Source organism: Pseudophryne corroboree, chromosome 3, assembly GCF_028390025.1.
Source record: "Pseudophryne corroboree isolate aPseCor3 chromosome 3, aPseCor3.hap2, whole genome shotgun sequence".
Classification (NCBI taxonomy): domain Eukaryota; kingdom Metazoa; phylum Chordata; class Amphibia; order Anura; family Myobatrachidae; genus Pseudophryne; species Pseudophryne corroboree.
In genome coordinates this window covers 662,515,975-662,529,298 of record NC_086446.1, presented here as the reverse complement: position 1 = coordinate 662,529,298, position 13,324 = coordinate 662,515,975, and the positions used below count along the sequence as shown (strand labels likewise).

At 44.8% G+C, this 13,324-nt stretch overlaps 1 protein-coding gene across 1 annotated transcript in view; it reads left to right on the top strand.

The window, feature by feature from the left end:
* The window catches only part of NSMCE4A (NSE4 homolog A, SMC5-SMC6 complex component), a 147,083-nt gene extending 136,894 nt beyond the window's left edge, over positions 1-10,189 (top strand). The window contains exon 10 of the mRNA XM_063961850.1: positions 10,114-10,189. Coding sequence (XP_063817920.1) covers positions 10,114-10,164 — 51 coding nt within the window. The 3' untranslated portion in view covers positions 10,165-10,189. The remainder of the gene's footprint in view (positions 1-10,113) is intronic.
* The last annotated feature ends 3,135 nt before the right edge of the window (positions 10,190-13,324 follow it).

Genomic DNA, 13,324 nt, shown 5'->3' with positions numbered 1-13,324 from the left:
TTGTCATAGACAGTCAGACTCGGGAGACTTGTGTACTGGATACGCAGTCGTAGATGACCAAGACACCATAGAAGCGGAACCGCTAGGCCCGCCTCACTCAGCCCAGGTTGCTGAACTGGTCGCCCTAACCAGAGCATGTGAATTGGCTAAGGGTAAGTCAGCCAATATCTACACCGATTCTAGATACGCATTCGGGGTAGTCCATGATTTCGGAGCCCTATGGCGTCTCAGAAATTTCATGACGGCAGCTGGTACACCGGTAGCGCATGCAGCTCACATAAAAAGGCTTCTAACAGCGATACAGGAACCCGACAGAGTGGCTGTTATCAAATGTAAAGCACACACATATAGCCAAGACCCGGTATCACTTGGTAACAGCCGAGCAGACGAAGCTGCTAAGTTAGCAGCTGCTACCCCCATACAGACAGACACCACACAATTGATGGTATTTAATACCATTAACACACAGAAGTTGTGTGAAATGCTAAATTTGTGTTCCACACAGGAAAAGGCAGTCTGGAAGGCAAAGGGATGTGGCCAGGAGTCCTCAGGGCTCTGGACGGATGGACATGGTAAACCAGTGGCCCCCAGAGCATATCTTCCATGTCTGGCTGAAGCAGCTCATGGGCTGACTCATCTAGGCAAGGAGGGAATGTGCAAATTGGTAAGAGCATATTGGTGCGCCCCAGGATTCTCCTCTCATGCGAGTAAAAGAGCAATGTCATGCCTTACCTGTCTGAGAAAGAATATTGGAAAGGCAATACCTACAGAACCATCCCATATCCCACCTGCCGGCGGCCCTTTCCAGGTAATACAAATTGACTTCATTCAATTACCCCCTTGTCGGAATTTGAAATATGTACTTGTTTGTATAGATGTTTTCTCGAATTGGGTCGAAGCATTTCCTGCAGCTACAAATACCGCTATGTTTACTGCTAAGAAAATTGTGCAGGAATTTGTATGTAGATATGGTATCCCTAGAATAATCGAAAGTGATAGGGGTACCCATTTTACAGGTGATGTCTTTCAAGGAATGTGTAAGTTGATGGGAATTGATAGCAAGCTACACACTCCGTACCGTCCACAGGCGAGTGCGAAGGTCGAAAGAGTGAACAGCACTATTAAAAATAAATTGAGTAAAGTGATGGCAGAGACAGGATTGACATGGCCAGAAGCTTTACCCATTGTATTGTACAGTATCAGAACCACTCCCAGGTCCCCTCTTAATCTGTCCCCCTTTGAAATCTTATTTGGTCGACAACCGCATGTCATGATTAACCCTCAGGATGATTTGAAATGTAACAATGAAGTAACTATAAAATACTTGATTAACATGAGTAAACAGTTAAGGAATCAAAATGATAATCTAAAGTTGGTGATTCCTGATCTACCCGATAGTAATTGTCATGACATTGAACCTGGGGATTATGTAATGATACGAAATTTTCTACGCTCAGGTTGCCTTATTGACAGATGGGAAGGACCATACCAGGTCTTATTGACTAGCACTACAGCATTGAAAGTTGCTGAGAGAGAGACTTGGGTCCATTCATCCCACTGCAAGAAGGTTGCTGATCCAGAGAAGTCCCGTGATAAGGAACAGACGGTAGAGGTTGTATCACTGGAGTGTCTGTTCCAGGAGGACTGAGGCGGCACCTGAGCCTTGAAGACCGAGAGCTGTTGTCGACTCCCCACTCCCTTTTATTGTTTTTCTCCACTTCCCATCCCCTCTCCCTCAAATTTATTTTTCCTCCTTCTCATTCTTCTCCGTTTCCTCCTATAAGATGGACTTGCCCCAAGAGACTGTGATCCGGATTTTCCTGTTGACCATGATGTTGACCAGAACAGTCTGTTCCGGCGAGAGTACCATGGAGGTCGATAGAGGTTCTGGAATGGGTTCTGATGATAAAGATGGAGGCGTAGTTTTCCAAGATCAACCTAACCAACAAGCAAAGGCGAGTATCAGAAAACGATCCGATAGCATTGATCATAGAAGAAATTGTGACGGATTGTTAGCTGAAGAAAACTGTATCTGTAGGCTCTGTAACAATGTCATTGAGGATGGGTGCATAAAGAAATGCCAATCCAGTTTTAATATCCATATGGACCGGCATCCATTGAGTGATTATCACTCCTTAGTGGGTAATGTATTAAACAAAACAGATTGTTGGGTATGCTCTCAAGTACCTCAGGGTCATAGCAAATCAGGACTAGTACCATTTCCTTTAACGATAGGGGAGGTACTTGAGTTAAATGGTGGGAGACCGGTGGACCGGAGGTTTAATATCTCCAGCCCTCCTAGTTTGAAGCTCCACCAATACCACGTGGATAGGTCCCTATTATGTTTTAACATCTCCAATCCCAGAAAGCCGGGAAATTGGGAAGTGTCATGGAGTAACCACACCATGACCTTTTCGCATAGAGCAGATAGAATGCCTACAGATACAGAACTTGTACGCCACATAGCCAGTAGAGGAAAATCTTTCCGGTATAGATACACCTTAGGAAATAGGATTACTAGAGTTGGAGAAGTATCACCAGGATACTGTGCACATATCGTACAACCTGATACGTGCATTAAGCAGATGGAAGAATTAGGGTTAGGAGATTTCACCTGGAAGGTGTGTAATATGGTAATGTCTTTCTCCGTCCCATATGTTCTCCCCGATGATGCATATTTCATATGCGGGAGAAAGGCGTACAAGTGGCTTGCCCCAAACTCGGAAGGATTGTGTTATATTGGAAAAGTATTGCCTGAAGTAATGACTGTAACACATGACAAAATGAAGGACATACATCGTGGTGCCCAAGCTCCTTATACTCACACCCATTACGAGCACGTTGTTAAAAGGCACCTGATAGAGAAGACAGAGCATCCGGCCTCTGATCTGATAAGTGAATCCACCGGGATTCAATTCTTAATCGCGTTAGATTTCACCCGCACCGCTAGAGGAGTGCTAAATTATAAATACATATCGGCGCTCGCAAATTTGTTAGACAATATCACTGAAATGTATGATGACACGTTTAGATATACGGGAAGGGAACTTCAAGCTTATAAAACAGAACTGGTGCAGCATAGAATGGTTCTTAATTACCTCACAGCAGTGACAGGTGGATATTGTGTTACATTGGCAACACAGTACGGCGTGAAATGTTGCACGTATATCACGAATAGCACAGAGGATCCGGTCGAGGTCATAGACCAAAAGATGGACGATATTCTCCAATTGAAGTGGGAATTTCGCCGAAAACACAATCTCACTCTTGCTGCTGTAGGTAATGAGCTGACTGGTTGGGTGTCATGGTTGAACCCGCGAAATTGGTTCTCCGGTTTGGGAGACTGGGCTCAAGGAGTCATAATGGATGTTGGGAAGTTTCTCCTATGTATCTTAGGTGTTATCATAACGATCGGTTTGATATTTAGATGCGGTCAGGCTTTAATGAGGTGCAAACAAAGTACCAGAGTGATGAGTTTGAGGAGTGAGGAAACTGTAATTAACCTGGATTTGATTTACGACCCAACGATAGAAACAATGATGTGATGAAAATGCGATTATACGGTCCGTTTCTTTCACCTGTTTTTCTGGTTTTTCTCCAAGATAAAAAGACCCACTTGGACGAGGAAGTTGACGAGACGCTATACAGACAACGGATAGACCAAAGAAGAAGTTTTGACCACTTGAGATATGGACATTTGATGAACTTTGCCATTATTCCCCAGTTTCCCTAGAATTCTTAAAATTACGCTAGCCCAACATTTTTTGTAAATCTAATGGCATTGACAAAGCTTATTGCTCACGCCTAATGAGCAAAACAGCGCAAAGAAGACGACTTTCAACTGATACCGAACAAAACTTCAACCGACAGATGTACATTAACCTGACATAGAATACCACCGCATTTACCGTAATTATGTCTTTTCTTCATTTCTACAACCCTCAGGTAATGACACACATAGTCGATAGGGAATACAGGCACAAATATCAGCAATCACATATTCCCCCATTCATGTATCATCAACTAAAATGTGCTCCCCATTTTGTTCAAAATCCGAAAAGAGCTCGGTAAAGTTTGACAGCCCATCCACAGACCCGTACCACGGGATAAGAAGGAATTCAAATGTATACTTCGCAATACCTCGAAGCTTGATTTACAACACGTACGGCACGATGATACATGACCCCCCAAACACGGATTCATACACACATGCTTCTGCTATCTCACTAGGTCATACCCTCTTCACACCTACTCCTCTCTCCTCCCTTACCCAACCATGGAAATGAATTAACCCCTAACATATATTTTTCTCCTTTTGAAATGTTTTCAGGAAGTGGCAGTTATTATTGACTGCCAAAGGGTGGACTGTCAAAGTCAGAAAAATATCTCTATGCACACTACCATATTTGCACCTCACACTGGTCCGCGCTGCGCATGCGTGCGCTCTCCCGTGAAGGCGCATACCCGCTGTTGCGTGCACCCGCTGGTGCACGGTATGCGTATTTACGGTAAAGTTTGTGTAGTCGTAGCGTGCGACTCAATCGTTACGTATTTTCACTAATAATGTATTTTGTAGATCATGGTCCCTTTGATAGATTCTGAAAGTTTGGTTAATATAGAATGTTTATGAACAGAGGAATCCCTCTTTGTTTGATACGAAGGGTCAGACAGGAGTAATACAGTGGTGTTTAGTATCCATCGGAAGAATATTTAATTAGAAATATTCCGGTGTTGGTTTGAAGCAGATCAATCGCTCGTGCGAATAGTTATGGACATAAGAAGTTTATGAACATTTACTTTATTTGCACTTTATTACCCATGCGGCGGGAAACCCAGTTTCCCTCCCACCTGAGCAGTTGGAAATAGTCACAGCCCACCTGTATGAATCAACCTATGACCTTTTGTTATAATACGAAGCCGAATTCCTATGTCCAATGAACAATGAGATTGTAGGGACCATTGAATTGTATTATGTGTGGGGCATAAATAGGCAGGCCGACCGTATCCAGCTCTCTCTCTTCAACGGTTCTCATTGCTGATAATCGGGAGCTGGATATCGAGGCGCATGCGATCGTTTCCCCTTGTGCGTAAGTTCTCTCCGTAATCATATTGTCTTACTGTGAGCCATTTCTCTCTCTCCCTCTCGTATTTTCCCTTGATTAGACTTAATTGTATTGTATTGTATTTCCTGTATAGTTATCTGGTTAGTTGGTTTATGTTATATTGTAGTGTATGCTTTGTACTGTGATTCTTTTTGCAAGTATAATAGTCATAATACATATAATAGGTTTCGGACCCTAAGCCCAGGTATCTGTGTATTCTTTTTAGTGTTAAGTATTCCCTGAGCATCGGTGACGCTCAAGCAGCTTTGTAGTTAATCAGGTTACACAAGGTTGCACTTATACTTTGTCTCTACACTAAGGTTTGCTGTGTATTTCATTGCCAAAGGTATAGATATAAAGGTTTAACGTTGTGAGCGTCTGCATCGCTGGTGATCTCCTCGTGGTCCCGAGCGCCGCTACGCTATAGCGAATCATTACGATAGTCAACAGCCAATAGCGTGCCTGCCTGTGATCACTTGGCCGTGAGTGAACGTGACGCCTGAGCGTCTCGATCACGGCTAAGCGATCGATACGCAACTTGCGTACCCTTACGGTACTTTTTACGTAGATAGCGTACAGTGTTCTAAGACCTCATATTGGGTTATATATACGATAAATATTTAGCTTTATCAGTCTGATACCCTGTCAGATAATATTAATACTCTAAGACAGGGATAATATTTTGCTAACATTGAGCATATTAAAGACGTTGTCTTATATATAAAGGATGCACAGAGGGATATTTGCCGGCTGGCATCCAGAATTAATGCAATGTCCATTCTGCCAGGAGGGTATTAGAAACCCGGCAGTGGACAGGTGATGCTGCCTGTAAAAGGCACATGGAGATTCTGCCTTATAAGGGTGAGGAATTGTTTATGGATGGTCTCTGGGACCTCGTATCCACAGCAACAGCTGGGAAGAAATTTTTTTACCTCAGGTTTCCTCACAGCCTAAGAAAGCACCGTATTTTCAGGTACAGTCCTTTCGGCTTCAGAAAAGCAAGCGGGTCAAAGGCGCTTCCTTTCTGCACAGAGACAAGGGAAGAAGGAAAAAGCTGCACCACAGGTGCGGTAGGGGCGCGTTTCGGGAACTTCCTGGACCAGTGGGCTTGCCCACAGGTGGATCTCTAGGTTCTGCAAATAGTATCACAGGGATACAGGCTGGAGTTCGAGGCGACTCCCCCTCGCCGTTACCTCACATCAGCCTTGCCTGCTGCCCTCGGAGAAAGGTAGTACTGGCGGCAATTCACAAGCTGTACTTCCAGCAGGTGAAATCAAGGTACCCCTCCTTCAACAAGGCCGGGGTTACTATTCCAAAATGTTGTGGTACCGAAACCAGACGGTTCGGTGAGACCCATTCTAAAATTGAAAGCCTTGAACACTTATATACGAAGGTTCAAGTTCAAAATGGAATCGCTCAGGGCGATTATTGCGAGCCTGGAGAATTTCATGGTATCACTGGACATCAAGGATGATTACCTGCATGTCCCTATTTACCCTCTTCACCAGGAGTACCTCAATATTATGGTACAGGATTGTCATTCCCAATTCCAGACGTTGCCGTTGGTCTGTCCCCGGCACCGAGGTATTTACCAAGGTAATGGCCGAAATAATTATCCCGTACTTGGACGATCTCCTTATAAAGGCGAGGTCCAGGGAGCAGTTGTTCGTCGGAGTAGCACTATCTCGGGAAGTGCTACAACAGCACGGCTGGATTCTGAATATTCCAAAGTCGCAGCTGGTTCCTACGACGCGTCTACTGTTCCTGGGTATGGTTCTGGACACAGAACAGGATAAAAAGGGTTTCTCCCGGAGGAGAAGTCCAAGGAGTTGTTGTCTCTAGACAGAGACCTCCTAATACGTATACAGGTGTCGGTGCATCAATGCACGCGAGCCCTGGGAAAGATGGTAGCTTCTTACGAAGAAATTCCATTCGCCAGGTCCCATGCAAGGATTTTCCAGTGGGATCTGTTGGACAAGTGGTCCGGGTCGCATCTTCAGATGCATCGGCGGATAACCCTGTCTCCAAGGCTCAGGGTGTCGCTGTTGTGGTGGCTGCAGAGTGCTCATCTTCTAGGGGGCCGCAGATTCGGCATACAGGACTGGGTCCTGGTGACCACGGATGCCAGCCTTCAAGGCTGGGGGGCAGTCACACAGGGAAGGAACTTCCAAGGCTATGGAAAAGTCAGGAGACTTCCCTACACATAAATATTCTGGAACTGAGGGCCATTTACAATGCCCTAAGTCAGGCTAGACCCTGCTTCAACACCGGCCGGTGCTGATCCAGTCAGACAACATCACGGCGGTCGCTCATGTAAACCGACAGGGCGGCACAAGAAGCAGGATGGCGATGGCAGAAGCCACAAGGATTCTCCGATGGGCGGAAAATCATGTGTTAGCACTGTCAGCAGTGTTCATTCCCGGAGTGGACAAATGAGAAGCAGACTTTCTCAGCAGACACGACCTCCACCCGGGAGAGTGGGGACTTCATCCAGAAGTCTTCCAAATGATTGTACACCGTTGGGAAAGGCCACAGGTGGACATGATGGCGTCCCGCCTCAACTAAAAGTTACAAAGATATTGCGCCAGGTCAAGGACCCTCAGGCGATAGCTGTGGACGCTCTGGTAACACCGTGGGTGTACCAGTCGGTGTATGTGTTCCCTTCTCTGCCTCTCTTACCCAGGGTAATGAGAATAATAAGAAGGAGAGGAGTAAGAACTATACTCATTGTTCCGGGTTGGCCAAGAAGAGCTTGGTAACCAGAACTCCAAGAAATGATCTCAGAGGACCCATGGCCTCTTCCGCTCAGACAGGACCTGCTGCAGCAGGGGGCCTGTCTGTTCCAAGACGTACCGCGGCTGCGTTGACGGCATGGCGGTTGAACGCCGGATCCTGAAGGAAAAGGGAATTCCGGAGGAAGTTATCCCTACGCTATTTAAAGCTAGGAAAGAAGTGAACGCAAACCATTATCACCGCCTATGGCGGAAATATGTTGCGTACTGTGGGGCCAGGAAGGCCCCAAAGGAGAAATTTCAGCTAGGTCGATTTCTGCACTTCCTACAGTCAGGGGTGACTATGGGCCTAAAATTGGGTTCCATTAAGGTCCAGATTTCGGCTCTATCGATTTTCTTCCAAAATTGAACTGGCTTCACTGCCTGAAGTTCAGACTTTTGTTAAGGGAGTGCTGCATAGTCAGCCCCCGTTTGTGCCTCCAGTGGCACCGTGGGATCTCAACGTGGTGTTGGATTTCCTGAAGTCGCATTGGGTTGAGCCACTTTAATCCGTGGAGCTATAATACCTCACGTGGAAAGTGGTCATTCTGTGGGCCTTGGCGTCGGCCAGGCGTGTATGAGAATTGGCGGCTTTGTCATACAAAAGCCCTTATCTGTATTTTATATGGATAGGGCGGAATTGAGGACTCGTTCCCAATTCCTTCCTAAGGTGGTATCAGTTTTTCATGTGAACCAACCTATTGTGGTGCCTGCGGCTACTTGGGACTTGGAGGATTCCAAGTTACTGGACGTAGTCAGGGCCCTGAAAAGTACATGTTTCCAGGACAGCTGGAGTCAGGAAAACTGACTCGCTATTTCTCCTGTATGCACCCAACAAGCTGGGTGCTCCTGCTTCTAAGCAGACGATTGCTCGCTGGATCTGTAGCACGATTCAACTTGCACATTCTGCGGCTGGACTGCCGCACCCTAAATCTGTAAAAGCCCATTCCACGAGGAAACTGGGCTCTTCTTGGGCGGCTGCCCGAGGGGTATCTGCTTTACAACTTTGCCGAGCTGTTACTTGGTCGGGTTAAAACATTTTTGTAAGAGTCTACAAGTTTGATACCCTGGCTGAGGAGGACCTAGCGTTTGCTCATTCAGTGCTGCAGAGTCATCCGCACTCTCCCGCCCGTTTGGGAGCTTTGGTATAATCCCCATGGTCTTTACGGAGTCCCAACTTCCACTTAGGACGTCAGAGAAAATAAGATTTTACTCACCGGTAAATCTATTTCTTGTAGTCCGTAGTGGATGCTGGGCGCCCATCCCAAGTGCGGATTGTCTGCAATACTTGTTTATAGTTATTGCCTAACTAAAGGGTTATTGTTGAGCCATCTGTTGAGAGGCTCAGTTATATTTCATACTGTTAACTGGGTATAGTATCACGAGTTATACGGTGTGATTGGTGTGGCTGGTATGAGTCTTACCCGGGATTCAAAATCCTTCCTTATTGTGTCAGCTCTTCCGGGCACAGTATCCTAACTGAGGTCTGGAGGAGGGTCTTAGTGGGAGGAGCCAGTGCACACCAGGTAGTCCTAAAGCTTTCTTTAGTTGTGCCCAGTCTCCTGCGGAGCCGCTAATCCCCATGGTCTTTACGGAGTCCCAGCATCCACTACGGACTACGAGAAATAGATTTACCGGTGAGTAAAATCTTATTTTTTGGTTTGCTAACAAACCTGAATAACCACCTATATACAAAGTGCTACAATGTAGCAGCTGCAGCTTTTTTGCAATACAAGTTCTGTTCTGCTCCATATACAGACTCAGTCACACACAATATATGTGTGATATATATCCTGTTAATCAGCATATCCTCCTTGTGTGTCCAAGTCACATTGTGATGGCATTGTTTGTGCATTTTCGGCCAAAAAAGTCTCAGCTGTTAGCAGAACTGCATAGGATCTGGCATCTTGCGCTACATGGCGCATTGAGGTTAGATGTATGAGGACACATCTGTATATAAATTACTTCTACAGAAGGAAGAGGAAAGCCGTTGTTTGTGGCACACAAATATTAAAACATAACTATTACTATTCTTTAAAAAAAAGTTTCTCGTAGGTTATTGAATATCGGCAAAATAACAGTTTATTAAAAATAAGCTAGAGGGGTGCGTAATATTAGTAGTTCCGCTGTGTGCAGGACTGAAATAACATGTTATTTAATTTCACTTTGTTATAGCAATATTTTGTCTTTTCATTATGTTGTAACAAACATTGTCTTATTTTTGATTTTTTTTCCACTAGGAAATTGTAGAAACTTTTGAGATTACAGAACCAATGATACCGCCACCCTGAGTAATGTGAAAGTTAAGAAACTTGTGTAAGTATTTTGAGATTTCTGCGTTTCTCCTGTATTTATAGCCTAGAAATTACCTTTGCTGGCTGCTTTTTTTTTTTTCAATATTAATTTTTATTACTTTGTATTTGAACAAAAGTAAATGGGAGTGGGGGTACAGAATAGAAAAGGGAGGGAAAGTGGTGAGGGAGGGTACACAAATAGTTCAACATCTACATAGATGTGTAGAGAACATGAAGAAAACCAACAAACCATGAAATCATGGTGAGCTGAATCCATCCAACAGCAACTATGAGTCAATTTATCAAGCTAAGTTTCTATGTGTTGTGTATGACATCTAGTGGACGGCTATGCCAGTAGTTAGTCCACAAAAGCCAGCGTAGAAGAGGGCAAGACTGAGTGGAAGAATAAGCAACCCCTGTGGTTTCAAACTCACAGTGAGACTGTATAGCCTTTTCTATTGCTACTTTTCTATTGTTACTATTCTATTGTTTCTATTGTTACTGATATATTGTTATATGGGGGAACGCCACTGGCGGGCAATTAGAAGTTTGGTGGAGGTAAGTATGTGGCCCAAGACATATCGATTGCCCGGCGATAAGTCGCCATAATAAAGGTGGGGAAAAACCAATCGTGGGTGCGGAGTTAGGTGATGGCCTAACACCAAACCTATAAGGTGAAAAACAGAGTTCCAAAGATGGGCAAGCGCAGGGCATTCCCAGAAAATATGCAATAAAGTTCCGACATTACCACAGTTGCGCCAACAGAGATTAGATGTGGATGGTTGCATCGCATGTAAGCGGGAAGGGGTGAAATACAAACGATGAAGGAGTTTATAAAATAATTCCATATGTGAAATACATTTAGATATTTTTAAACAAGTTTGAAAGACCACCTCCCATTCCTCCGACGAGATGGAGCATCTAATATCAGTCTCCCATTTTAATTGGATAGGGGCTTTCTGTAATGAGAGGGGATTGATAATATAATTATACCATTTAGTGATGCCTCCCCTGCCCTCCCCTGTACCAAGGAAGTCCTGGATAAGCTTAGGCAATGGGGATATGTTGTGAGGGGAGCATGAAGCCCCATGAAGCCAGTGTCTAAGCTGCAAATATTTGTAGAATTCCCTATGCGGCAATGCGAATCTTGCTTGTATTTGTGCGAAAGAAAGCAGGGTGTTGTCTGCCATTACATCTTGAAGGGACAGGATTCCCTTGGAGATCCAGGCATCGAATCTCAGATCAGGTATCAGGGAGGCTATGCCTGTCAGTGAGAGGGCAGAGGAGGGGAGGGATATACCGTCCACTCTAAGCACCACCTCCAACCAAGCCTTCCGAGTAGATTGGACGGTGAGAGATTTAGCGGTTAACAGTTTGCCTTCACCTCTTGGGAGTAACAATATATCTGTCAGGGGAAGTGGGGAAACAAGCCCTTGTTCGAGGTGAACCCATACTTTATGGGCAGTATGAGAGTGCCAAGCTCCTATTTGTGCAAGTTGACACGCTAATTGATAGGAATGTATATCTGGGTAGGCCAAGCCCCCCTCCCGTTTGGGTCGGATCATCATTCTCCTGGCTAGTCTTGGTTTCCTACCCTTCCATACATAGGAGCTAAATATAGAATTAAATTTAGACAAAAGATAATTAGGTAGGAGAATAGGAATGGCCCGAAAGAGATACAGAAGCTTGGGGAGAACCGTCCTCTTCAGTGCAGCTATTCGCCCTAACCATGAAACATGTTGCATCATCCAGTCGGAGACCAGGTTAGTACATTTACGAAATAGTGGGGGATAATTTGCTAAGATCAAATCATCCACCTTCGGGGTAATATGAACCCCCAGATATTTGAGGCTTCTATCCTGCCAAGAGTACGAATAAACAGCTTTCAACGTGGACAAAAGGGAGGGTGGGAAGTTAATGGGGAGCGCTTCTGTTTTGGTATTATAAAGTTTATAATAAGATACCGCAGAATATTAATTCAAGAGTGTGTGTAAAGCCCGCAAGGAAATAGTGGGGTCAGTAAGTGTCAATAGGACATCGTCCGCGAAGAGACATATCTTATGTGATTGTCCCAAAAATTCCATGCCTTTAATTAGGGTCATAGATCTGATTTTCTCAGCTAGAGGCTCTATTGCCAGAGCGAACACTAGCGGGGACAGGGGGCACCCTTGACGAGTGCCATTCGTGATCCAAAAGGAAGGAGAGAGTAGTCCATTTACACACACTCTTGCCGAGGGATTAGAGTATAAAGCAAGAATGGAGGCGAGCACTCTGCCTTTAAGTCCGAATTTACGTAGCACTGCCTGAAGATATCCCCAATGCAGGCGATCAAACGCCTTCTCCGCGTCCAACGAAAGCAACAATAAGGGATCATCTGAAGCGGAGAAGGCGTCCATTACATTTATTACCCATCTTGTATTATCAGGGGATTGTCTACCAGGGACAAATCCCACCTGATCCCGATGGACAAGAGAGGGGAGAAGGGGATTGAGTCTGTTGGCTAATAGTTTTGCATATATTTTTAAATCTGTATTTAGTAGTGCTATGGGGCGATAATTAGGCATCAAAGCGGGGTTCTTCCCTGGCTTAGGAAAGGCCACTACACGAGCCTCCAGCATTTCTGCCTGAAAACTCCCGACGGATGAAGCATGATTATAGACTGAGTCTAAAATAGGGGTGAGGGAGTCTTTGAAACATTTATAGAAATTATTAATGAACCCGTCAGGGCCTGGCGCTTTATCCAACGGGAGTGAATCAATCGCTTGAATAATTTCTTTATGGGACCAGGGTTGTTCTAGAGTTTGTAGGGTGTCGGAGTCAATCGAGGGTAAGTGTATATCTTTTAAGAAAGCCGCAATATCAGCTGATGTGGGTTGCGGGATAGATAAGTCATCCTTCAAGTTATAGAGGGTGGAGTAGTATTTGGCGAAGGCGTCCGCAATTGCAGACGGGTCCGTTATTTTAATGTTATTTAAATAGATAATAGATTTCACCCTCTCCTTAGCGGTCTTCCCTCTCAACTTACGGGCAAGCATTCTACCAGCGCTATCGCCCTGCATATAGAACCTTTGTCGCAATCGGAATAGATTTTTGGGGACTTCAGTTAAGGCCAATTTATTTATTTCATCCCTGATACGAATTAAGTCACAGTAAATTT